Consider the following 27,735-nt stretch of genomic DNA (forward strand, 5'->3'; position numbering starts at 1 on the left):
ATTAATTTTTTTTATTTTTAAATTATTTTTATATTCTATTAAAAATAAATTTTAAAAATAAAAAATTATTTAAATCTAATTTTAAATTAAAAATATTTTAAAAAGTAACCGTTATCATAATACCAAATATGCATTATATATGAGTGCGCTAGTGTTTTGATGACACTAAAAAACATTTTTATTTATTAAAATAAATTGAAAAGGAGTGAGATGGCATCAAACTAAATTTCACTAGGATAGAAAGAAAATTAAAAGATGAAACAAGGTTTTTATTTTTTAGGATACAAAAATATGCTAGCCCATAGCGTCTAATCTTTGTTTTTTGTTTTCTAAATTTTTTTCTAATCTGTTTTTAAATTACCGATTTTTTAATGATTTTTCTTGAATTTTTTAATTTATATTTAAATCAATACCTTTTTTTTTTGTTTGAAGAGTCTCTTTTAAATAATAATAATTTTTTTAGTTATGTATTTAAATTTGAAAAGTTTTTCTAATTTATCTATAATTTTTTTTATCTTTTGTATGGATGAAATTTATTTTTAAAAATAAAAAAATATTTTTAGATAATATTTCTAATATGTGTAGCCTTTCATGATGTTTTTACCACTTTTATTTTATTCGATCAATTTAATACGTGTCTCTATTTCTATTATCATCTGCTTAATTAAAAATAATTGCTTTAATAAACAAATTTAGCAAAACAACAAGGTAAATGTCCTGTCTTTCGAGATTACATATCTTAATCTACACTTGTCTCTTGATTTTTCAAGTTTTATTTTTAAGTATCGCTAATGACTCTTTATTTATTTATTTGCATATATAATTTCTGATTTATTTGATTACATATATACATAAATTTTTTTATTTAAACTTAGATTTTTTAAATTATAAAAATACTTTAAAAAATCTATATATATAATTTTTTTTATAAAACATAAAAATATTTAACTCTCAGCTTATAACGGTCATATAACTAAGTGTGTGTGTGTGTGTGTGTGTGTGTGTGTGTGTGTGTGGCAAGATCTACGTGTGTAATATTTGTTTACATCCATTTCTTGCTGCGGAAGGCAAGTATAAGCTGACGAAGATCCATACACTTATTTAAAATAGAGATTAGATTAATTAAGATAAGGATTCCATCACAAAAAGGATAAGGATTCACATCGTCTGCGTGTATCAGTCGGTGATCATTAAGAAATATAATTAATGATGCTCGTAATTTTATTTTATTCTTCTTAATTATAATAGGGAATAATTCATTGCATTATTATGTTTATACCAGAATTCATTATTAATAAGATAGAACACTAAATTATCATATAAAAAAAGAATAAGAAAAGAAACATATAATATTGGCTAGGAAGGGGAATGGAATTGTATGGTGGTTGTGAAGAAGATATATGTTATAGTGTTTGTTTTTTTAGGTTGGATCATGTTTTTTAAAAAATTAATTTTTTATTATTTTTTATTACTTTATATGTTGATGTTAAAAATAAATATTAAAAAATAATAGAATTATAGTTATGTAGGAAAAAACATCTTCTCCATTATTTTTTTGTTTATAATAAAAATACGCCAGAAAAGTGTTTGGGCAAACTTTGTATTAGTCCCCCAGCAATGTACCGATTTTCAATAAGGTGTCAAATCTATACATTTTATCAATCGAATCCCAAAGATATTCGACATTCCTCAATCAAGTCCTCCCTCTATGTCCATTAATTTTTTCCATCTACATTGCATATCTTATGCAATAATAAGATTCTGCTTCGAGAAAATATAACTTGTATTAGAAAAAGGAAGATCTTAAGCAAGAGAACCATATTCTTTTTAGGGACCTAATTGAGAAAATCATGGAGATTGTTTGGTGCTATAAAATTATTAAGTTCTTACACGTCTGAAATCACTAATTAACTCTAGATGGGCATAAAAACTCAAGAGGATAATTATAACATATTAATACGCTCTTTCAAAGTAAAATTCTCCATTTTCTTACATAATTTTATCTTTCATTCCATTTTTCAAGAAAGAAAAAAAAATGAAAAAAAATCATGAAATTTACAAAAGAACTAAATTATAAACAAATTTAAAAATACGGATCAATTATATAGTTTTAGAACTCTAAGGATCAATTAATAAATCATGTTAAACTACAAAAACTAAGTTAAATTATACTCAAAACTCAAGGGACTTGCGAAGATCCAAAGAGCAATATTCATGTTGCTTCCTATTAGAGAATAATATAAACATATATTAGAATATCACCTAACAACTTAGAGTCTGTTTAAATTGAATTAATTCTTTGACATGGTATCAGAGTCTTGATAATTAAGCGGTCACGAGTTTAAATTTCATCATTTTTATTTATTTAATAAAAATTAAAAATTAAAAATTAAATAGTATAATTCCGTGTAAGTTTGAAGAATTTTTTTTTAAAAAGTAAAAAGTAAAAAATAAAAAGAATTCCTGCTGCGGATGGAGAAACATGGTACCCTTTCCCGAACGTTCTAAATTTCTAATACAGTGGGCGGTAGGCTGCTGTCCAGTGTCTAGAGAAGAGGTTGGTAGGTGCGGTCCAAGGTGGCTATAAGTAGATCCAAAGCATTTCAATTCAACCCTTGAATATAGGTAGCTAGGAGCTAAGAGTCAGCTTATCTAGATTAGCTTGCTTCTAAGATTGCTCTGACTCAATTATGCTCTCTTTATTCTTCTCTTTATTTTCACCCTTCCTTTTCTTACAAGTTAGCCGAGTTGAATCCTTTTACGGGCTTTACATCTCTTGAATCCTTTTCTTACAAGTTACAAATTTATAACTTGTTATAGATTTTTTAATAAAATGTGTAGAAATAACATTTTAGTGGGAGAAAAGCTATTTTATATATTGATTTAGCGTGTTTGGCAGTGTGGTTGCGGGTGCTTTTTAAATAACTTTTCGTGTCAAAATACATGCCAATGATGTTTTTTTATTTTTTAAAAATCATTTTTGACATTAGCACATCAAAACGATCCAAAACGTACAAATCATATTAAATTTTAGTAAAAAAAAATTAAATTTTAGTAAAATTAAAGAGTTTGTTTTATATTAAAACCCAAGAATATTGTAATTATAAAAAACATTTAGAATATTTAATATTTACTTGTCAAAGTTTCACTTCTCAAAGGTGATTACAACTATAAGGATGTAATAAAAAAATTATAATAAATTTTTTAGGTTTTTTTTTATAGGAATAAATTTTGTTTTATTCACTTTGAAGAATAAGAGGTTTTTTTCTAGTCTTTTATCTTCTTATTTTTGGAGAAATAACAAAATATTCCTTATAGGTAGAACTACTAACTTTAGAACATCACCAAAAATAGAGTTTGAAATGAAACGAAACGAAGTGATATATGATGACACGTAATTCACACGTGGTGGAGTATAAGCGGTCCAGAAGCAACGCTCCTAGGTAGCAGCAAATCTATGTACCCCCACCCACAGACAGACGGACATGTAATAAGGAAAGGCCCACTGTTTTTCTTCCTTTTAAATTAATTTATATATTATTTATTTATTTTTTATCCTTAACATCCTTCCTTATATACGTTGTTGATCCTCTCCATCCTCAAATCTCTCTCCCTCCTCTCCCTTCTCTGTCCAGAAACTCAAATCCTCTTGCGTTAAAGAGACTGCATTATAGTTTCTGCATTATTTTTAAGGGCATTCTTCTGTTTCTTCTTATTCAGTGTTTACGACGTAATAGGTATCATCTCCTTCTCGCTTTTCTTTTTGTGGGGTTGTTTTCTTGTTTTGAGTTTTTATTCAATAAACTTTGTGGGGATTTTTTTATGTCAATCTAGACTTTGATTTGTTTCTGAGTATTTTAATATTGGGGTTTTGATCTCTTTTGCAATCGTGATAGAACTGTAGTTTTTTTTTTGTGGGTGTTTTGGAATGGTGAGAGAAATTATGTTATCGGATTTGTTTGTTGTCTTTCTATAGTAATGGCATGGATATGGTGAGAGAAATTAAGCTGCTAATGCGTAATTGTTTTTCTCTTGGATTATCTGTATGTTTCTTTCAAAGTTTTGTTCGATACTTTTTGAGTCAGAAGTTATTAAAGCCTTTTGCTTTCGGATAGAAAGGATAATGAGTTTTCATGTTTTTCTTAATCTCAAGATTTAAAACTTTGATTGGTTCTTTTTGGCTGTCAAACTTCTTCTTGATTTTATGTGTTAAGAGGATAAAAAAAAATTGGTCTTTGAAAGCAATTTAGTGACTACCCTTTCGGCACTTTTCAATGTGAAAGAATCTGAGTGCTTTAGAAATCAGTTTAATTGTAGAAGAAGACCCTAATTCATGGCCCAAAACGTTGCACTGTTCAGTATTTTTTGGACCAGAAATTTGTAATTGGGAGCATATTAGTTTGTTACAGGTTTTAGATAGCTCCAAGTGGCCCTCTGATCTTAAGGTGCTAGATATGTAAGATTGGTGAACTCAACATAAACTATTCTGCTGCTGTTCCAGTCATCTACCTCTTGATCTCTTGTGAACTCAACATAAACTATTCTGCTGCCGTTCTAGTCACAACCTCTTGACCTCTTTATTTGCTTGGAAGACTAATTGTAACCCGTAGTTTTGTTCTTCTCATATATGGTTGATGGGTTGAGGAATCTTCTTACATGGCTCTTCATTTGATTAACTTCAGGCCAATTCTGTCCTTTTGTAGTATTCCACTTCAAAACTTTAGCCTTTTGCTGTTTGAAACTTTAGCTCTCCCCCTTTATTAGTTGCTTGTTCTTATTTGGATGCTTAACGTATCTGTGTTTGAAACTTTAAATACCTGGTCTCTGGGAAGGAGTATTATTGGCAATTGAACTGTATTGCATACAGCGGATACTTTTTTCTCTGGAATATTTCCTTTTTCTTTTGTTTCTGCCATTAGATGGCTCTTGCTGTATGTTTCTGGTCTCTCACGCATTGTCACACACACATAGTTTGTGCACTTGCAGAAGGGTCTCTCTATGAATATTTCCATTGATATGCTAAGAAACCTTGTTTTTAATGCAGAACGTGTGGATATATATGGAACATCACTTCTTTGATCACGAGGCACATTTTGAATCTGAGGAAGTTGTTGGACTCGAGCAGAAATATAAATCCATCCCAGCCCCAGCAGCAGTCTCAGACAATGACAGTGACCTTTTCGAATGCAATATATGCTTAGACTCAGCACATGACCCTGTTGTCACCTTCTGTGGTCACCTATATTGCTGGCCATGCATGTACAAATGGCTCCATGTTAAAACCTCCTCCCCTGATGCTGTTCAGCAGCAGCCAAGCTGCCCAGTCTGCAAGGCTGCTATTTCCCCAACTTCATTGGTTCCCCTTTATGGCCGCGGCCCACCCTCATCAGAATCAAAATCCATGGGATCATCGGTGGATGCAGCCTTACCCCGTAGGCCACTCCCTTCGGGATTGAATACTGCGAGTACAAATACTTCACGTCAAAGTCGGCAGCCTCATTCAAATTCTTTCAATCCACAGTCTCAGTCGTTTCAACACCAACAATACTTCCATGATCCTCATGGAGGTTATGCGGCCATGACCTCATCAAACCTTCGGAGTACGGTAATGACAGGTTTTTTCAATCCAATGATGGGGATGTTCAACGAGATGGGGTGCTCAAGGATTTTTGGTACATCAGTCACGAATATGTTTGCCCACCCTTACACAAATCCTCTCATGGGAAGTAACAATCCTAGGATGAGGAGGCAGGAAATGCAGCTTGATAAGTCTCTAAACAGAGTGTCCATCTTTCTTTTTTGCTGCTTCATTCTGTGCCTTCTCTTGTTTTGACTAGCTCATATTAGAGCTTTTGTATATAGGTGATGAACATACACACTGCAGGGACAATCCGCTGTAAAGTTTTTTCTAGTAACTCTCTTTAGGAGATTTTCCTCCACATTTTTGCACAAATCGTTGCCATTCTTTATGTTGGCTTGCCATTTTTCCTGAGTTGTATTTTAGATTATTGAGTGCTGAAGATCCATTTCCTACAGTTCGAAAGTTAAAGAGAGGAAAATTGACAACCTTTGAATATCAACTAGTCAGGATCACACGCAACCGGTATTCCAAATTGGTGAAGGAAATGAGTGGTAAATTCTAAGAAAAACTAGGATGTCACCCTCGGAAATCTTAAACCATAAGTTCTTGACTTATTCCAAGTTCTGCAGTCTGTTTAATTATACAGGTCCCTCATTGCCTGTGATGAATTATTGAAGATTTTCTTCTTACCTGGAATCCCTTAATTGGTTTAGATCTTAGGTAATTCTTTCATTTGCTTTAATTAGTTAGTCTGTAACTAAACTAGTTGAGCAGTCATTAGTGTTCCAAATCTTGTATCGCTGTTTAAAAGTTCCTAGATTAACTCTCAAACCGAGGGGAACTACTTTCCAAAGCAAAATCTAAATGGTTTCGTATTTCTAATATAATACAAGTATATTTGTTGGTCAAGAAAATCTGAGAGGTACTTGCTAACTTCTCAGTCTAGACTAATCCTGTCTATCTATTATTTATCAATTTAAATATTTATAAATTATTTATCAAGTTTCTAGTATTCAATAAATATCTATTATCTGCTATTATTTGTTAATTAATAAAAAATAAAATAATATATATATATATATATATATATATATATATATATATATATATATTAAATGATAAATATTATTCATATATCAAGTGAAGCCCTCTACACCTCTGAAAAAATAAAATAAAAAAAACAAAGAAAAAAAATACATTTTTTTATATTTTCTCTTTCTATATAGTAATAGGTTTATATAAACTTGAAATGTTATAATAAAATATTATGACTATTAATAAAAACTATTAAAAAAATTATATAACTGTTAATGAAACAATTATATTTTAAATTAAATTAAATAACTACTATTGAATTTTATCATAAAAGTCATAATTATTAAAATTAATTATAAAATAAAAAAAATCAATCTTTTTTACATATAAATATTTATATAATAACATTAAAAATCTCACTAGAAAAACTTATTTATTATTATTTTTAGTTAATTTATTATACAATAAAAACTCACGATTATAAACACCTAAAAAAAATTATTTCTTTGCCATCTGAGATAAAAATCTGTCTTTATTTACTTTCAAACTACACCAAGAACAATTGCCCTGCCCTCCTTAAATTTTTTAGCTTCGCTATGTTTTGGGCTTTGAACTGCGTCATTTATAGTCCCCGAATTTAGCAAATATTATTTTGATATCATGTGCATGGGAATATTACATGAAGCCTAGAAATTAAACGAAGTGAAGCTTTTTCAATACTTTTTTTTATTTTAAAAAATTTTATTTTTTATTTTATTTTTTCTGCTTAAAATAAAATTTTGTTTTATATTTTCAGATCGTTTTGATGTGTTGATATCAAAAATAATTTTTAAAAAATAAAAAAAATTTATTTTAATACATTTCTAAATAAAAAATATTTTGAAACACCACTACTATCATAATCTCAAAGAACTAATTCAAACCTGCGTAAAATATACGACTTCATCAATTACCAACACCTTTTTAATTTTTAGTTAGCTAGGCTGTAATTCCTACATTAAAACCAAATTTAAACATCCCATTATTCCTCAGTGTTCCTAAAAAAAAAAAGGAATAATCCTCCTTCGATCAAAAGTTATTATTTACCGATGTATTTATTTTTGTCTTATAAAAATATTTTTGAAGATTTTTAATTTTTTTAATTTAAATTATTTTTTATATTTAATTTTAAAGTGTTTTGATATATTAATATAAAAAATAAATTTTTAAAAATAAAAAACATATTATTTTAATATATTTTCCAACAACAAAATATTTTAAAAAATAATAATTATTACAGTGACAAACACTACTTTATGAACTCATTCATATGAAAGATACACAAAAAAGTTAAATTAAAGTTCTCTACAATAAGCCCTATTTTAGAAGATGGATAGTATCATTATCATATTAATAGCTAGACATAGACACACCGACAGGTGACTTATTATGTATTTGAAAGTGTGGCAGTGATTGCTTTTTAAAGTGTTTTTTATTTTAAAACATATCAAAATAATATTTTTTTTATTTTTTAAAAATTATTTTTGATATCAACACATCAAAATGATCTGAAAACATAAAAAAAATATTAATTTGAAGTAAAGATAAAAATAAAAAAAATTCAATTTTTTTTTTTAAAACTTCCAAAATGCAATACCAAACCCAATTCAATCACATGGCAGGCTATAAGCATCACATGCATTTGCTTAGTACTTGCTATGTTCATGGGGTATATATTTTCCGTACTTTGTGAAAAAAAAAAGCATTTTTATTTAAATTCAATTTCATTAATTATCTACTCGGAAAATCCTCAAGCAAAAAGAGAAAAGAAATATCCATATTCTGAGTAAGAAATTAAAGCATGGATCCAGATTCTAAAATAAACACCCGACAACAGTGCATATTGGCATCTGGTAGTCTATAAAATGGAGGCACTTAATTTCTTCAATAATTTTATGTATTATAGTTGCTGAGATTGTTTACAAAGGAAAATCTAACCTTTCCTTACTCTTTCTGTTTTGGTTTGCCATTTTTTATGAGGGATGAGTTATCATGTCTTATAAATGTTATTTTTATTTAAAATTCATGTTAAAAAAGATAAAAAAAAAAACATGGTAATAATTTGATATTTTTAGAGCCTTGATAAATATAGCTTTGATTGGTTTCTAGACTCAACATATCGCCGAGCTCAAATAAATATAAAATTAATGATATTTTTAAGTTTTTTATTAAGTTATAAGATTTTACTTTTTTTTTCTTTTTATCATAACTCTTAATATTAAGGCCTAATATAAAAGTCTTTTAAAAGAATCTTTTTCTTAATAGTAAACGCTGGATTTTTTCGATATAGTTTTGAAATCTGATCTAGTCTGGCGGGTCGATCCAAGACGGTCGACAAGGGGCTGGAACCGGGCTGAGTTTTAAAATAATAAAAAAAGACAAAACTCAGGATGATCCGATTAAATCGGCAAAATCCGGTTACAACTCTGTCAATGATTCTGGTCATTGTTAATTCAGCACAATGCAATCCAATCCTGCATCAATATAGCAATTTTTTTGATGATAATATAAAAGCCAATCAATTTAGTGATAAAATAGATAAAGTTGTTTGAGGTATTCATTTTCATTGTATGATTTCCTTACCCAAAAACAAAAAAGAAAAAGAAAATTTGAAGAGTATGAACAGTGCATGCCTTATCAAACAAGGTCCCTAGTGGCTCCCTTTGGCTGCACATGTTGACGATGGAGCTTGGTGATGACGAAGAAGATAAATCGAGGCTGAAATGGTACTCGATCCAATGTACAACATGGATGAGTTTGCTGCTTGTGGTGGTTTGAGGTTGCGAATGCTGGTTAAGGGGTGTTTGGGAATGTAGAAATAATTATTTTATGAAATGTTTTTCATTTTAAAATATATTAAAATGATTTAAAAATATCAAAAAAATATTAATTTAAAAAAAATAAAAATTTAAAATTTTTTAAAAATACTTTTTCATTATAATTATAGTGTTGTTTGACTAATGTGAGTAATAAAGAGAATGAGATAATAGGACAAAGTAAAAAAAACAAAAAAAAAATGTTTTCAAAGAGAGAGTGGCAGGGTTGAGAAAAAAAAGTTAATTTGAAAGTATTTATACTTGTTTTAAATTCTAAATTCCGATGCAAAATCATAAGTTTGTATTACTTTAATTGTGTTTACTAATTTTGTTAAGTATGATTTTATTAGTTTTTAAGTTATGTTTTTATTCTAAATTTACATGCTAGATGTATATTTACATGTAAAAACGTGTAATTTTATAAGTTAAATTATGATCATATTTTTTTTTTTACGATGATGGCCTTGAACTTATTTATTTGATAAAGGGTACCAGTAAGTTTCTTTTCTTTATATAAAAAAAACTTATTTATAACATGATTTATACCGTGTTTCCAAATAGTATTTAAGTCTGACAAAGATTTTACTCCCAAAACTATACCATAGTTTTGGGAGTAAAATCTTTGTCAGATTTAATCACCGTTTGGAAACACGGTGTAAATCATGTTTTTAAAAAATTCAATTTTTTTTTGTGTTTTGGATCGTTTTGATGTGCTAATTTCAAAAATAGTTTTTAAAAAATAAAAAAACATCATTTTAATACATTTCGGCACGAAAAACACTTTGAAAAGCAACCACAACCACACTCCTAAATAAAATAGTTTTGGGTTACACGGTCATATCTTGACCTAATACATGTTAACAGTTTTTGAAATAAAAAATTAAAAAGACAACGCTTTCCATAATGCTCTAAACATCTACAGTGTGGTCTGCAGTTACAAAACATTTTATGTATACAATACATGTAAAGTAATTTTCCTACACGTTTTAAAGTATAATATAATTATATTTAAATCATCCTATTTAAATCAAAAAAATGTTTTACAAAGTTCTGTTATAAACAGAAGTAGAGTTAAAAAAAAGAAAGAGAAAATAGTGAGAAATTTCGTGGTGCTGTTATAAATCTGCGAGGCTGTATATGGCCCAGTGATGTTTGTTCATGCTAGAAAATTAAAATTAATTTGTTACATGTTTAAGCTTTGTGATTATTATTAGTTAGTATGCTATACAGCCTCAGTTTAAACGATTGAAATTGATTAATCCAAACAATCTTAAACCTAAATACTTATATTAATTTTAATATTTTGTATTTGTTTAGTTGTTTATTTAATTAATTTTATGGTTATTTAATTTATAATTTTTATATTATAAATTTATTAGGTGTTTTATAATTTGCACTTTCTCATAAAATTTTAATAAAAAAAAATATTTGGTTATTATTATATAAAACAAATATCATTATGTCTTATATTTAAGAAATAGATGCATTGCTTCGCAAATATTATTATTATTATAATTACTATTTTAATATAGAAAATTATATTATTATTTTTTATAATACTAAAAAGCCTAAAAAGTTCAATATCTAAACCTTAAAAGTTTATAATAAAATATATAAACTAAATTTAATTTGATTTGCTATGAGAACAATTAGTAATCCTCAAGCAAAGTTTTCACACACTTTGTAATTAAATTTTAAAAATATTTAAAATTTAAAATTATATTTAACATCCTAAAACCAAAATATATTATTTCAATAAAAAAAAATGATTCCAACCAAAACTCTAACGGATCAAAGGTGAGTCGAGTTTGATAATTAATGTGGTTGTAGTTGTTTTTCAAAGTGCTTTTCGTGTTAAAATGCATCAAAATGATATTTTTTTATTTTTAAAAAATTATTTTTGATATCAGCGCATCAAAACGATTCAAAACACATAAAATAAAATTAATTTTTATATATAAAAAAATTAATGTTTTTTAAAACACGGTTCTCTTAAACCCCGCATTCCAAAAGGAGGCTCTTAGGCTCGAAGTCCTAAGAGGAGTGAGCTTCCCACCAGCTTAAACCCCTCTAAAACCCTAATCCTAAGTTCCTCTTCCAAATCCCTCAATTAACCCAGAAAAACTACCATCCACTCTCTTCCTTCACTGTAATAACTGAATTCTCGATTTCCCTAAATGGCAGCGCTATTCTCTTCTCTTGTAAACAGAACCCAAAACCTGGTAGCAAATGCAATCATGAGAAGATCATACTTCAAAAAGGCAACAACTCAAAGGAACAACCTTTATTCTAGAATCAGTCCACTTGGTGACCCACGTATCAGTTTGGCTCCAGTGCTTGATCAGTGGGTTGAAGAGGGCAAGAAAGTTAAAGACTACGAGCTTCGAACAATTGTTAAAGGCCTTCGTGAACGCAAACGCTTTAAACAAGCTCTTGAGGTTAGTGGCCAATGAGTGACTTGATTTTGATACTCTGCAACCAAAACCCTTGTTTGATTGATGAGAAACTTGGGGGGAAGGAGAGGAAAATAAATGTAGGTTTTGTGTTGGATTGTGTTTTGTATTGTAGAAATGGATAATTTTTACTGAATTTCGGTGCTTGGTGCAACTTTTTTAATTATGTCTGCAGTTGTATTTGCTAATGGGAAAATGTAAAGAAAAACTGAAATATTTGTTTGTGTTTTTCATGCTTGTTGGGTTCATTTGATTAGGATCAGGGAGCTTTTGACTTCTTGTATTGCTCTCAATAAATGAATGGACAAGTAACAAGTTGAATTTCGTTAAGTTGGAACTTGGGAGGAGGAGTTTTCTGGGATTGAACAACTCGAGTGATGGCTCATTTGGCCTTGTTTTTAATTAAGGCTTATGTATTCTCTAGAAACGTGGAAAGTGAAAAGGGGAAGCTCAGTCTGATATCTAATGCCGGTTTATTCCTTGAGGCTAGCGATAATGATGTTAAATCAAAATCAAGAAAGTGGATTTAAGATGAAATAAAGCAAATATATTCAATTTTGCTTCCTTTCTAATAGCTGTCGTGGAGCTACTTTTTTTTGCCTTAAGTGTTTGTAGCTTTGTTAATCTCATTCAAGTTCAATACTAACAAGTCACCAAGATTCGTGAATGATAGGCCTTAGCATTCTTAAAAATGCCATTACCCAGTTACTTCCTGCTGAAATCGGTTCTTAGGAATTAGAGCACGAGAAAGTCATACCATTCAAGCATTTTTTGTATGAATTGGCTGCTCTCAGGTCTTCAACCCGTGACCTCTTTGTTAGGCCCGTGCATTATATTTCTCCATCAAATGGGGGGAATTGTACAGATCCTGATGTACTGATGTAAGAATCCCAAGCAACCATCCAGGCATGACTTAATTTGTTTATTGTGTTCTTGTTTGCAGATCAGGCTTGAATTTTGAATCTATTTGGTGAATCATTGCTAAACCAGGTGTTGTATTAATCTTTTGCATTATTGTAGTTTTTTTCTATTTGATGCATGGGAAATAGAGGGATTTATCCTCATGGGGCTGGTCTTAGTGGTACTGAAATTTCTTAGATATCAGAGCTTGTTTAAATGTAATCATCATAATTACTGTGTTTGTATATACATTGTAGTTTTATTTATTTGATGCTATGAACCTCTCTTGTGAATCTGTGTTCCATATACCAATGACCTGTGTGTTGGAATTATTGTGCCTCTTACTAACAATCACTATTAAACATAGGGAAAAGAGGAACTTTTGAAGTGCTCCGCATTCCTTTTCTTTTCTTTTCATATTCATTCAATTTCTCAAACCCTTGCTTTAACATATTATTATGCCAATATCTGAACATATCTCTTGTATCGAAGACCTGAATGCTAAATTTTTCTTAGCGCCAGTTAATGTCTGAATCTTGACTGGCACTTTCAGCTAAAGGGTTCAACATCTCTTAATATTTTTTGTTTGGATCCTGGTCTGTGCAGGTTTCTCAGTGGATGAGTAGCAACAGGCTCTGCAATTTCTCACCATCTGACGATGCTGTGCGGCTGGATCTGATTGGCAAAGTTCATGGACTGGAATCTGCTGAGAGCTACTTCAAAAACTTGGATGAAAAGGATAAAATTCACAAAACATATGGTGCTCTTTTGAACTGTTATGTCAGAGGTGGTCTTGTTGAAAAGTCCCTTTCCCATGTGCAGAAGATGAAGGAGCTGGGTTTTTTTTCCACTGCTTTGAACTACAATGATCTCATGTGCCTCTATGTGAACACTGGCCTGCTAGAGAAAGTTCCTGATGTACTTTCAGATATGAAGGAGAATGGCATTTCCCCTGACCTTTTCAGCTACAGAATTTGCTTGAAATCTTATGGGGAAAGATCTGACTTTGATAATGTGGAGAAAATTCTACGAGAAATGGAGAGCCAGTCGCATATCTCCATGGACTGGAGAACATTTGCTACAGTAGCCAATATCTATCTAGAAGCAGGTCTGAAAGAGAAAGCACTTGTCTACTTGAAAAAATGTGAAGAGAAGGTTAATAAAAATGCACTAGGCTACAATCATTTGATTTCGCTCTATGCAAGTCTTGGGAACAAGGATGAGATGATGAGGTTGTGGGAGCTTGCAAAAGCCAACTGCAAGAAGCAACTCAATAGAGATTATATAACCATCTTAGGATCTCTAGTCAAGCTTGGTCACCTTGAAGAAGCTGAGAAATTGCTGCAGGACTGGGAATCATCTTGCCAATATTATGATTTTCGAGTTCCAAATGTCGTCCTGATCGGGTATTCTAGGAAAGGTTTACCTGAAAAAGCCGAGGCAATGCTTCAAGACATAATAGAAAAACAAAAGATGAAAAATCCAAGTAGTTGGTCTATTATTTCAGCAGGGTATATGGATAAGCAGAATATGGAAAAGGCTTTTGAATGCATGAAAGAAGCTCTGGCTGCAGAGACAGAAAATAACGGGTGGAGACCGAAACCTGCAATGATATCCAACATATTGAATTGGCTTGGTGATAACAGGGACGCCCAAGAAGTAGAAGCATTTGTGGGCTTGTTGGAGACTAAGGTCCCAAAAAGTAGGGAAATGTATCATGCGCTCATCAAGTCGTATATCAGATGTGGGAAAGAAGTGGATGGACTTTTAGAGAGCATGAAAGCTGCTGATAATATAGATGAAGATGAGGAAACAAAGACAATTCTTAGTTCAAGACAGCAAGTATAACGATTGAGTCGCTCGATTTTACTGGTTCTCCCCAAATTCTTAGACTAGATGCTGCCAAATCCTGGCAAGGTGCATGTGCACATTCAACCAAGTAGTGAAAAGGGCTTTCAGATTCTTCGACAATCTAGCTTCAGCTTTCAAATTTGTATGGAGAAATATTTGAATCATTTCCCTTCCCCTCAAAATTAATCACTGGGAAATTATTTTGTTAAATATTGAAAGTAATTAGCAGTAAAAAATGTTGATCCCCACAAACACTTCTCTAATATTTTCATGGTTTTACTTTGTTTAGAATTGTGTTCTGAATAGTATGAAAATTTAAAAATGTTTTTTTTTAATATTTTCATATTGTTTTGATAATATAAAAAATAAGTTTTTAATATATTTTTAAATAAAAAATATTTTTAAAAATATTTACTAAACACACTGATACATGAAAACAACATCCACAATGAAATGGGCTTTTATAAGTTTTCAGTATTGGTGTAAGCCCACTTTCCTTTTGCTTTTTTTTTTTGGTTGAAAAAAAAAAATTGTTGGGTTGGAACTTCACGCTGGAGGAGTTCAAAGTGTTTTCTGGTCTTCTAATTTTAATTAGAATCCAAACAGGGCACTATCTAGCTCGAGCTCACTCAACCATAATCTACTTTATAAATCTCACTTTATCTTCCACAGAACCTAAAACCCACGAGAGGAGAAAAAAATGGCCAAAGATGAAAACGGCACCGCGTCGGATAAAGGTGGCGACGTCGTAGAAAGCAGCGGGAAATCAAAAGACAAATCTCGACAACAAAATTCCGAATCCGAATCACATAGAAGGAGGAGATCGCGAGATAGCACCGATTCCGAGTCGGAGTCAGAATACGAAGACACCAAACGCAGAAAATCGAAGCGAAAGTCACGGAAACGGAACAGAAGTAGAAGAAGCTCCGATTCGGAGCCGGAATCAGAGTCGGATTATTCGAGTGAGAGTGAAGAATCGGAGAGGAGAAGAAGGAAGAGGAAGGAGAGGAAAAGAAGGGAAAGAGAGGAAGAGAGGGAAAGGAAAAGGAGGAAAAGAGAGAAAGAAAAGAAGAGGGAAAGGAAGGAGAAAGAAAAGAAAAAGAAGGAGAAAGGGAAAAAGGGAGCAGTTACTAATTCATGGGGCAAGTATGGGATTATTCGAGAAACTGATATGTGGTATGATTTTTTTAGTCTTTCTATAATAAAAAAATGTTTTTTTTTTTTTTTTTTTTTGTAATTTTGAAGATGCAGTATTATTAAGTGTTGTGTGTGTAAAAGTAGATGAAATTTGAATAATAATAATTTTAGGGTTCGGAAATGGGAAATTAGATCATTGTAGCAAGTTAGTGGAGGTAGGATGTATAGGCCTATTAAGTTGGATTTTTCAGTTTTTCTTCTTCTTCTTCTTCAATGAATTGAGAGTTTGGGCTTGCTTTCTAGCTCGCTCTACAAATTTTACTACTTTTCCTTCCTCATCTTGTTTTTTTCTCTTTGCTTGTTTGGGTGCCTTGGACAAAATTATGTTAAGGAAAAGTAGTGGAAATGAGAAACCTGAAATCACAGTAACTTAGTATCAGGGTCATATTGAGGCCTATAGAATTGAGCTGTTTATGTTTTTGCATCATCATATGTTGAGATTTTGGTCTGCTGGAAGGGATTGGCTAATAAATATGCAGTAGAAATTTTGTCACTGACGCTTTTTTGTTACGAAATTGTGAAAGCTATGCATATTTTATGCTGCTCGTTTGTTTTATTGATGGCAAATTCAGTTAAGGGAATATGTTGAAGTTTGAATGTTTGATGTCCAACAGTTATTTTGGTAATGTTAAATACAAAACCTTCATTTTGAAAATCTTGGACTTTACTTTTTTACTTGATCTGTACAAGAATCTAGGTCTAATAGAGTTGAGTGATTTGGCTTTTTGTCACATGAGGATTTGTACTTCAAAGTTGATTGGATTCTAGGTTTTGTAACTTCTGTTTCTAAATCTTTCATCTTGTGCGTAAACCATTGGTTGAGAATTACTAGTTTTCCCTTGGGTCAACCTTCTTTTCAAATGTTCACACTCCATTTAATAAATTAGGTCAGACAAACATAAGAGACCTAGGTTCTCGGGAATGCTAAATTAGTGGTTGGGAGTAAATTGACATGTTAAGAATGTTTCCTCGATTCATCTTCCATGTTGTTGACATGTTAAGAATGTTTCCTTGATTCATCTTCCATGTTGCTTCACATGTTATGCTGTTTCTTAAGCTTCATTCAGAGTTTGAGGTTGCTGTGATGTTATTAAACTTGTTTCAATACCACTTCCATTTTCCTGTCAAATCATATTGTCTGATAAATTCTATACTCGCTTTAGATTTCATCCTTCTTTTGCATAACTGTACTCCAGTGATCTTATATATTAATCTCTATTTTGTAGGAATAAACGACCAGAGTTCACTGCATGGCTGGCAGAAGTGAAACAGGTATTTGTTTTATGGTTTTTCTATTAACCCATGCTACGTTTTATTTTTATATTTTAGGAGGGGGGGGGGGGGAGTTATTTATAGGCAGGTGGGGATGGATTGAAACTTGAAATTAATGATGTTAATTCTGTGAATTCTTTTATATTCTGTTTATCCTACTTCTGTGGACCATGCTATTTGGAGCTATAGGTCATGTTTTAATTGTTTGGATCTCTTTAAAGGTGAATCTAGAAACCCTGCCAAACTGGGAAGAGAAGCAAATGTTCAAACAGTAAGTACATAAAAAATTCTTGATTCCATGCATTTCTTTCATCAGAGAAACAACTGATGAAATATAGCTTAGTATGCAGCTTTGGTGCAACTTTCCAACTGAATTTTGAGTACTGTCTTAATTTCTTAGTGTCAATGATTTTACAGATTCATGGAGGATCATAACACGGCAACTTTTCCTTCCAAAAAGTATGTATCTTTTCTGATATCACATGGATGCTTATATACTCTCTTCAGTTGTGTTACTCCTTGAAAGGAACTTTGAATGTTTCATTATGAAAATAATACAAGGGCAATAACGTTACTAGGTAAAAAGGAAAAGGACTGGGTGGGATTGGCGAATGGTCTATCCCTGCTGCCAATTTAAATTCAGTTAAAACCATGAGAAACTGTTATTATATTAGTTAGATTTTACAAAGAATTGCTCTGTTTTTGTGGTTTCAGATATTATAACCTTGATGCTTATTACCAACATAAAATGGAAAAGGAACTGAAGAAAGGTTTCAAGAAGGTCATGGCATCAGAGCGTACTGTATTTAATGATGAAGAACAGCGTCGGTATGTCACTCTTCACAATCTCAGTCTAATAAATTGAAAGGGATCTGGCATTCCATTTTTGTTGCAGTTTTCGTAGGTTGTTACATCTAAATGCTATTTGATTTATATACTGCCATACTTGCTGCTGCTATCCTTCTAAGAATCAATTTTCCATACACATGCATCATTCCCTGTTCTTTCTCATTTGTTCTTAACCTTGATTCCAAGAGTCCTTCTTGGTCACCTGTTATCTTTCCTCACTCCTCACTCCTCACTCTCTCTTTAGAGTTTGAAAATGTGGAGATTTTCCATAGAATGTTAATTTTTGTGTTTTGTGAGCTAATGGTTTAATCTGGTTTAATATGGCTGATTTTATACCTGTAAATATGTTTTGTATGTTTTATTTTCTTTTAAAACTAGTCCGAAATGGCTATGCATCCTGAAGTTCTTTAAGTTGATCAGTTAATCTTTGCTAGGGACCTCAAACTAAATAAACAAGTACACCTGTAATTCCACACTAGGTAATTTGAACTAGTTATGAACTGCTGAAGTGCAGAACATAAGAAAAAAATTACATTAATTGTCTTTCAAGTTTTGTTACCAATGCTGGTTTCGTTGACTGAAAGCCATGACAGCTTTATATTTTTGTTTTTGTTTTTTTCCAATTATTTTCATTCATTTCTTCCAGGCAAGAACTAATGCGAGAACGTGAAAAGCAAAAGGAAGCAGAGGTGGAAGCCTTAAAGTGTTCTATGCAGAGTGGAATGGTTAGCTTCCTTTCCCTTTCTAATTATGGATTATTTGTTGAAATCTAGATGCGCTAGGAAATTATGCTTGTCTCATCGTCTTGATTTGAATAGGCACAAGCAATGAAAGAACAAGCCCAGCTGAGAGAAGAGATGGCTTACCAGTACAAGCTTGGCAATTTTGAGGTGATGAAAACAATCTTGCTTTGTCTTTGCTGTTCAATTATATCTTTTTTCTCCAGCTTATCATTGATAAGTCACATTACATTTATAGGCCGCGGCTGCTATTCAAAGAAGGTTGGACCCAGATGTTGCTATGTGAGTCTTACTAGCTTTAACGCGAAAGCCTAAACTATTACAGATTCATGTATTTCTCATCTTATAACATGCACATGGATCCTGACCACCAAGCTGCCAAAGATATCACTTCTGGTGTTGATTTTTATAGTTGACTGCCAAGGAAAACAAATGGATCTTCTTAATGTTTTGGGGCTTAGGCATTTGTGTTTCTCATCATCTATGCACTTCCAGTTTTTGCAGCTACATAGGAATGCTGTATTTAGCAGCCATTGTATCAGCAGTAATGTTAATTCTGATTTTTCTACGCATTGCAAGTGTTCCTACCGCATGCCATCTATGTGCAACGAGTTGTGCCAACTTTTGGGACGGGTTTAAGTTTCTAGATGCAAAAGTGGAAGTTCTGTGCTAGGCTGTGATGTCTTCAAAGCTTACTTGCATGTTAGGCATCACCATCCAACAGATATATTCATCGAAAAGTGAACATAAATTAGCACACCCCAATACAAAGAGAAGACGATGATGCACAACTGATGTAGATTCTGTTTCCTCCACTCACTGTTCTCTGTTTATCTTAAGCTTCCTGTAGAGCGCACAAAATTAAGGAGATAAAAAAAAGAAGGGAAATTAAATAGTCGAGACCGCAATTCCTTGAGCACCTTTCCTTCACAAGCAAGCAGCATATTTTTCCAGCGCCAGGCATGCTTGTATTACATGAAAGGTACCGGTAGCTTTCAAAGTTCTACAGGGACATATGCTGGGTTTGTTGACCAAATGAAGGGAAACAGCAACAGCTAAAGTGAGAAAAAAAGGGACTCGGCGTATGCTAAATTTCTGTAAAGAAGCGTCGACAGTGGAGGTGGTGTTTTTACTTGTCAGGGTAGTATAGTGTCTCAGATCCAAAGTGAAGTGGAGGTGCTCTGAACCAGCTAGCCCAAACCAAATGTCAAGGATTTTGTGCGACAATTACAGAGACTTGTGCCTTTTGGTACTGCGACAATTACAGAGACTGGTGCCTTTTGGGACTGCCGCATATGTTTTTTATTTAAAAATATATTAAAATAATATTTTTTAATATTTTAATATTTATTTTTAATATTAATATATGAAAACAATATATTGACACAAAAATACTAAAAACAATAATTTAAAATAAAAAAAACTATCGAAATTTGATGAAAAGCCAAAGTTACATTATGTAGCCATATAACCAAAACCAGGCATCTAGAAACCCTATCATCTAATCGTCCCGAGGGTTATTCTCAATTATTTGTGTATGTCAAAACACGATTTAATTTTTTTTTATTGAAAAACATATTATTAATAGAAAAGAAGTAAATACATAAATAAAAAAAATAGAGTTCTAATTAAAGAAAATTTTAATAAAAGTTCAAAAAATTCATAGGCAAAAACTATTTGCTAGACACAATGATGTCTTGATAAAAATTAAAATTTTATTTTTAATAGAAAAGTGTCATGATAAAATAAACACCATCGTATTTATAGATTTAAATAGGCAAGGAGTGTAAAACAAATATATATTCTTTGTTCATGGACTTTTTGGTAACCGTGGTGGGAATGGGAATGGGAATGGGATGGAACAAATAATAAAGAAAACAAAAGCTAAGCTAAGCTCCAAAGCAGAGCCAATTGATCAGGAGCGTCCACTTCAAAAGCCGCAGTACATGGATTCTCTCAAAATATTTGTTTCTTAAAATGTTTTTTTTTTATATTAAAATAATATTTTTTAATTTTTTAAAATTTATTTTTAATAATAATACAGTAAAATAATCCAAAAATATTAAAAAAATTAATTTTAAAAAATAATTAAATTTTAATAAAAAACAAATTAAAACTCACTCCCATCCAAACACTCCCTAAACTCTCTTAATCTCTGCAAAAACATATCAATGGTATCTTTGTCTTAAAACCAAAAGCAAAATTATTAAACTACTGCTGAAATTTATTCCAAATCTAAAACACACCCTTTTTTAGCTTCCACTCTACTGTCCCTTCCCTTTTTTCTCTCACTAAAAATACTTTCCCTTTTCTGTCTCTCCCGCTCCCTCTACCCCTACTTTCCCTCTCTAGTTCTTGAACATTGAGAGATAAGAGAGCAAGAGATACATACAGTGGCAGTGTGTGTAGCGAGATGAGAGGACCCTTAGGGGCAGTGATAGGGAGGTACCCTTCAAGTGATGGGAGTACTCAAGTTGGTGGAATCATTAGACACAACAGGAAATGTCGAGATGTTGCATTTCTTGTTATTTTCATAGCATTCTGGGTTGCTATGGTTGTTAACTCTAGCTTTGGATTCAACAAAGGAAACCCTTTAAGGCAAGTATCTTTTTTAGCTTTTGTTTATAAACATACTCACTTCGAAAACCCAAATGGGGTATCTTTATTTTCTTTGGTAATTTTTGCTTATTTGTGATTTTTATGTTAAGATTTGCTGTCTCTTAAATGGGATCGCTTTTTTTAACATTTGTTAGTATTAATTTATTAAATTTGTTATTTTTAGCTGTATTTAGAAAAAAAAAAAAAGGCAGCTATGCATTTGCTCATATTATCTGAGTAGTCTTTACTTTCATGTAAAATTTAGAACTTCCATATGTTACGTAAGTCTCTCTGTTTTCTTTTTTTTTAGCTTTTTTATTGTTTATCTGTTTGGTTGCAAAGAAAATTAATGAAGCAAAAATTGAAAATGGGAATTTGGAATGCCATCCCAAGTTTTAATGAAAATCTCTCTTCAATTTTGGTCAAGTGGTTTTGTATTTGACAGGTCAATAGAGATTTTCGACTTTTCTAGTGCCAAATTTGAGCTCTAGACTGTGAGATAATAAATTTCCCACTGAAGGTGTTGGCAACTTATAATACATGTTTTTTGGATAGCAAACGATACATTGCTTCACATTGACTGGTTGCTACTTCAAATCTGTGCAATTACTGTATGTAGATTTTGGCTACATTAAGCATCTTTGCTTGTGTGTATTTTCCAGTTTTGCTTTGATATGTTTTTTTTTTTCCATCTACATTTTGCTCTTTGTTGTTCATTATTATGATTGCTTTTGCTATGGCTTATCAGGCTTACTTATGGGCTGGACTACAAAGGAAATGTTTGTGGTGACAGACATGCACACCCTGGTCTTCGTGAATTGGAGCTTACATATTGGTTAAATCCTAACCAGGTCTATCTTAGTGGTTTGAAGAACAGCCAATTCAAGTTGGCTAATGCTCGGACTATATGCTTGTTGGACTGTCCCATTCCCTCAGAAGATGCACTTAATTGGGTGTGTGATTATCCAGAAGGAGAAATCCGTCTCTCTGTAGATGATTGGATTGATAGGAACTATGACTATTTTGAGTTCCTCACTCCTGAAATGAGAAACACCTCTCTTCAACTTCAGGGTCCCTGTTACCCTGTGATATTCCCAAGTGTAAATGGTAAGTAAACTATATTCTGTTTGCGAGGCACAACTTTCTGAAGTACTATCACCAGGATATTAGGGTGCAACTATGTTGATTGATTACAGGCATATTGGTTCTTAACTTCAATTTTTTGTTTGCAAAATTGTGTATGTTTAATCTCAGTTTATTGGAGATGCCAATATGTTGCTCGTGCATCAAATGTATCTATGCGACATTGGCAGCAAATGGGTGGAGTGAACATCAATGAGGACATTATAATAGACAAATCCATTCACAGGTCCATCAATGCTCGGTCATCAGTTTTGAAGGTTAGGGGACTTTCCCCTGCATTGCTTCTTTAGAATGATTATACCAGTGGATAAGTGAATTATATTACTTTATTCCTCCCTCTCTGTGTCATATGCATACTTTGTTTTTCCATGGAGACAACTATACATGTTGGGTTTCTGCTGTCAAAGTTCATCATTTATGTTTTGTATGCAGAGATACGTGGCTGACATTGAAAAGTCCTGGCCAGTATTGATTGTTTGTGGAGGACTCTTGCCACTATTTGTATCAGTGATCTGGCTACTGCTGATTCGGCATTTTGTTGCTGCAATGCCTTGGATAACAGTTGCCCTTTTTAATATTCTCATTATTGCAGTAACAATGTTTTACTACCTTAAAGGTTAGCTCTATTGCTTTATGATACAGCAGTATGTTGGCAATCTTGGTAAAGGTAATTCTTATGAGGGTGGACTTAGAAAAACTTGGAATCATGGATTTAGCCAATTCTTTTAATGTAGTGCAGTAGCACTGCTTAGCTTGACCAATAAGAAAACAAGTACCTTTTCTTTTTACAATGCTAAACGAAATAAAGATGTCCCTGTTTTGGGTTGTGGTTGTTCTGGTAGCTTTTCTGCTCTTGTTGGTGAAGTAGTTCTTCCTAAGTTTTTAAACAAAGAGTTTCCTTTTAGCCCTTTTTTGTTCAGCATTGATTGACTCTCCAGTTCTAAAAGTTTAGTTTTCTGTAGCTAACTTATTTTGGTCTCAATGGTCCCAAGTATTGTGACAGAAGTTTCCTTGTACACCTGAATGTGGCAATAATTACTGTGGAGATGTTAACCTGAGTTTATTCTGCTTTTGTCTAATTTAGCTGGATGGATTGGGAATGATGCGATCTCCCCTATCATTGGTGCACATGATCCGTACTACCACGTGTTTGGACGGGTGGGTTTCCTCATTAATGAGTATATGATTATCTCCCCCCCTCTCCCTCTCTAATATCATGATTTGCTGTGGTTTTTGCATGTGCATGTGTCATGTTATTTACTCAAGTAATTTTCATCTTTCAGGAGCTAAATCATCTCCGCGCTGCTGCTGTTCTGATGACTTTTATAATGGTTGTTTCCATCCTTACATCAATTGCCATAGTCCACCGAATCCTTATGGCTACATCTGTCCTCAAGGCTAGTATATATCTAACTCAAACTAAAATATAATAATGAATAAATGATTTCTAGAAACTTATGAGTTATGGAAGACTCACAATCGTAGGCCCATTCAATGGTAATGCAGATTTTAGTGCTCCAACCTCAATAACTTATAATCTGGTAAATCTAATTGAGGGAAGTTTTGAAGATGTATTTGCATTTTAATTGTGGTCCATTCCTGAACTAGATTATAGTGATACAGCCAACCAGATCACAGCTTAATTCTTATTCTTTCGCTGGGAACTTATAAATGCAATTATGCATTGCCCTTGCAAGTGTTAGGAATGCCTGATTGTTAAAACACCTTTCTGGACTGGATTACCTTTCAGCTCATCTGCACCTTGGATTCCACTGAATCGTGGTGCCAAATCAAGATATACCACTACTATCAACTACTAGACTACCAAGATATGCTCAATAGATGTACAGCACTTGGATGATCAATAATTCTAAATGACAGGACTATCTAGTACCTTGAAATCCGTACTCTAGAATTAGAAAATTTCCCAGGATTGCTTCTTTTGCAGATGGTGTGCCTGAGCATATGAAAAAATTTCTTTTTTCTTTATTGAAAAGCGAGAATACCACTTTCTCAATAGTCTAATTGTGATGAGCTATATCTTCAGGCACAATTTGGTATTCATTATTGATCAACCACAGAATAGGTTGATGCAATTCTGAATGAATGAAGTACTCTTTTAATCTGTATGCAGGTTGCTGCAAAGGTCATAGGAGAAGTTCAAGCACTCATAATCTTTCCAGTGATGCCATATGCTATCCTTGGAATCTTTTATATGTTCTGGTTTGCAGCTGCATTCTATTTGTTTAGTTCCGGCCAGATTGTCCAGAACAATTGCAACTCCAATTGCTGTGCATATGATCTTGTATCAAAAAGGGTCAACTGTGATCGTTGCTGTGGTTATAGCATCCATTATACTCCCCACATATCAATTGCAATTTTTTTCCACCTATTTGGTTGTTACTGGGCCACCCAATTCTTTATAGCTTGCTCTTCAACTGTGATTGCGGGTTCCGTTGCCTCCTATTATTGGGCTCGTGGTGAGACATCGGTAAGACACTAAATCATACGTCTAGTATTGAAAATTATGCAAGAATCGATTATGTGAATTCATCATATCCATGAAATGCTTGCGTTATATGCTTTTGATGGGATGGTCTCATTCTGACACAACCTTACTGCGACCACTCTGGACTTGATTGCTTTTAGTATCCATAGGAATGGTTTCTTTATGTTTGCATAATAATAAAGCATTTGCTGATCAACAAAAGCTGCAATTGTCAGTTACCTATGGGTGCATTACCTACATTGTATTCCAGTTTGGATATGGAGAGAAGTGGGATGCAGACTAACTGGTGCTTCTAGATATTTTTTACTTCATCTGTTTTATTGTATGAATGAATTTGGACCTCTACACTGAATTTTCCCGCCTTACTATTCCATGGATTTCAACTATTGTATGTATGCCATGTAAACTCTTTCCCTATGTGCATTCAGAAGCACTTGTGGAGCTCAGATGCTTTGTATGTGCAAGTTGTACTGATTGACTATTGAAATACTCATTAGGTACTACACAGTAGCTTTCTTTATTCAGATTGAATTCCTGCTGTTACACTACTCTGTTACATTCATAGTGAAGTTCCTGCCCTTTGGGTGGCCTGATGACTGAATTTGTGTGTTAGCTTTTTCCATCAAAAGTGAAGCACTTGTGGCAGCTCTGAAAGTTGAGGTAGTGTGTTGACTGCCTATGGGCCAAAAAATCTGGACTTGTTTGCATGCATATGACAGATTCTGTTCATTAGTTAACTAATCTAGATGTACTTATAATCAATATTTTGCAAATTATGTTACCTGAGCAGACTTTTTTAAGCTGTTTATTTTTCGCAATGCAGCCAGAGATTCCATTCCTACCTGTTTTTTCCTCTATGAAGCAGCTTATACGGTACAGCCTTGGTTCTGTGGCTCTTGGCTCCTTGGTGTTGTCGTTTGTGGAATCTGTTCGCTTCATACTTGAGTCAATTCGTCGCAAACTGAAAGTTGCTAATACTACTCCTGAAAGCTGTATGGGAAGGACAGCATATCACACTTCTCGGTTTTGTTTTCAATGTATTGAGTGGATTATAAGATCTGTGAACCGCAATGCTTATATAATGGTAAGGTTCAAAACTATCAATTTCTCATATCATGTCTTGCATGGCTGCTTGGGTACATTTTGTAAGATATGCCCTGTTAAGTCATGGTAATCTAATATGGCAATGGGACTTGCCATTTGCAGTACAGTCCCCAATTATGTCCTTATTGAAGGATGAATAAGGATACCCATTGTTGTTCCAAAGACTTTACCTGCTTTATTTATTTAAAAAACTCTGGAATGGAATCAGTTGTTTTCTCTTATTGGCAGTCACACAATTGTCACCATGTCATAATACATTTCCTTACTCCCAGAATTTATTTTAGGACTCATTGTCTGTTCAAGCATGGTTCTTTCGTTGATCCGTATGCTATTTTCTTCTTTTCTTCTTTTACCTTTTGAATTTCACTGTTTATCCATTGTTTTCATGACTTCTGCAGATAGCTATAACAGGTAAAAGCTTCTGCAGAGCTTCTGCAATTGCAACTGAATTGATCATCAGCAACATCCTTAGAATAGGGAGGGTGAATGTGATTGGAGATGTCATTCTATATCTTGGAAAGTTATGTGTCAGCCTCTCAAGTGCACTTTTTGCTTTCCTGATGTTGGATACCCACAAATATAGATCAGCTCATAACAAGATTTCCTCCCCACTGCTTCCTGTGCTGGTATGTGCTTTAATTCCAAGCCAGACATCTAGATATTCAAATAGTTGCACAATATCTTTCCTTGGTACTTTTTCTATGCTATAGAAACCAGTGATTCAAAATGTCTTTATTTTGTGCGTTTCTGTACGTGTGCAGGTCTGCTGGGCTCTCGGTTACGTTGTTGCAACTCTCTTCTTTGCTGTGGTGGAGATGTCAATTGATGCTATCATTCTTTCATTCTGTCAGGATTCGGAGGAGCACCAGGGGACAGCACAATATGCTCCTCCTCTTCTGATGGAGACACTGGGTGATCAAAATGAGATGCAGAGACTTACTCAATGAAACATCCTAATGTATAAGTTGCTTATGTCGCAGTTGCTCAGTAGAATTTGATAATCTAGTCAATATTACTTGGTGAATGAACTTGGAAAGTAAAGGGAAAAGTCGCCAGTGCCGTTTCTATTTATTGTCCTTATTATTAGTATTTTGTTTTGTTCTCCCACGTCTTGGACTTTGGAGGCTGCCCACTTCAGTTTTCGCCTCAAAAAACCGCAAGTTGCTCGGAGGAGGCTTTGCCAAAAACATCAAATAACATTTTAGAGGCATACGAGGTACTCTTAATAATGTCTTGGGGAGGAGATTTAGTTTTGATTGATTTTAGAGGATTCTACCATGGAACAAAAATAAAAAATAAAAATAATATCTGTTTGTAAAATATCAGTAAAGGGTGTTCTTGTACCAGTTTGAGTGTCAATTAACACCGTATCTTTTTTCAAATAAATAAAAACTTCAAAATCTTTATAAATAATATTTTTTTAAAGAGAAAATTACTTTCGAAAGTGTTAAATACTGTCAGTGTTTTTAAAAATTACTCTTTATATTTTACTATTTATTTATATAATTGATAACATTTTTATAGAGTGAGAGAACTTAGTGAAAAATAAAAATATTACAAAACCAATGAAATCAACGCAATCTGTTGCACCACTACAATCATATTCAGGGATGTTACAAGGGTTGCTATAACATCTTAGAATTGTCGA

General features: G+C 32.6%; 4 protein-coding genes across 5 annotated transcripts; all 4 read left to right on the top strand.

Moving 5' to 3' along the window:
• The first annotated feature begins 3,571 nt into the window (after positions 1–3,571).
• On the top strand, positions 3,572–5,953 carry LOC7460826 (E3 ubiquitin-protein ligase RMA3). The gene is made up of 2 exons (XM_002316866.4): positions 3,572–3,737; positions 5,045–5,953. The coding sequence occupies exon 2, from the start codon at positions 5,060–5,062 to the stop codon at positions 5,831–5,833; it is 774 nt and encodes a 257-aa protein (XP_002316902.4). The 5' UTR covers positions 3,572–3,737; positions 5,045–5,059; the 3' UTR covers positions 5,834–5,953.
• A 5,527-nt stretch (positions 5,954–11,480) lies between these two features.
• On the top strand, positions 11,481–14,966 carry LOC7460827 (pentatricopeptide repeat-containing protein At4g21705, mitochondrial). 2 transcript variants are annotated; one of them, XM_024611854.2, is made up of 3 exons: positions 11,769–11,909; positions 12,868–12,914; positions 13,431–14,966. In XM_024611854.2, exon 3 carries the CDS (start codon positions 13,443–13,445, stop codon positions 14,670–14,672), a length of 1,230 nt encoding a protein of 409 aa, XP_024467622.1. In that variant the 5' UTR covers positions 11,769–11,909; positions 12,868–12,914; positions 13,431–13,442; the 3' UTR covers positions 14,673–14,966. The 2 variants fall into 2 exon arrangements, with proteins under 2 accessions (XP_002316903.2, XP_024467622.1); XM_002316867.4 differs by lacking the exon at positions 12,868–12,914 and having other exon boundaries at positions 11,481–11,909.
• A 273-nt stretch (positions 14,967–15,239) lies between these two features.
• LOC7460828 (uncharacterized) lies at positions 15,240–19,305 on the top strand. Its single transcript, XM_024611543.2, has 8 exons — positions 15,240–15,851; positions 17,099–17,144; positions 17,366–17,415; positions 17,562–17,603; positions 17,859–17,972; positions 18,640–18,718; positions 18,812–18,883; positions 18,972–19,305. Exons 1-8 carry the CDS (start codon positions 15,376–15,378, stop codon positions 19,017–19,019), a joined length of 927 nt encoding a protein of 308 aa, XP_024467311.1. The 5' UTR covers positions 15,240–15,375; the 3' UTR covers positions 19,020–19,305.
• Positions 19,306–20,913: 1,608 nt separating this feature from the next.
• LOC7460829 (choline transporter protein 1) lies at positions 20,914–27,158 on the top strand. The gene is made up of 10 exons (XM_002316869.4): positions 20,914–21,331; positions 22,080–22,438; positions 22,586–22,731; positions 22,907–23,090; positions 23,559–23,632; positions 23,758–23,871; positions 24,609–24,965; positions 25,807–26,067; positions 26,486–26,713; positions 26,849–27,158. Exons 1-10 carry the CDS (start codon positions 21,147–21,149, stop codon positions 27,032–27,034), a joined length of 2,094 nt encoding a protein of 697 aa, XP_002316905.4. The 5' UTR covers positions 20,914–21,146; the 3' UTR covers positions 27,035–27,158.
• Positions 27,159–27,735: the final 577 nt, after the last annotated feature.

The sequence above is a fragment of the Populus trichocarpa genome, chromosome 11 (genome assembly GCF_000002775.5).
Source record: "Populus trichocarpa isolate Nisqually-1 chromosome 11, P.trichocarpa_v4.1, whole genome shotgun sequence".
Classification (NCBI taxonomy): domain Eukaryota; kingdom Viridiplantae; phylum Streptophyta; class Magnoliopsida; order Malpighiales; family Salicaceae; genus Populus; species Populus trichocarpa.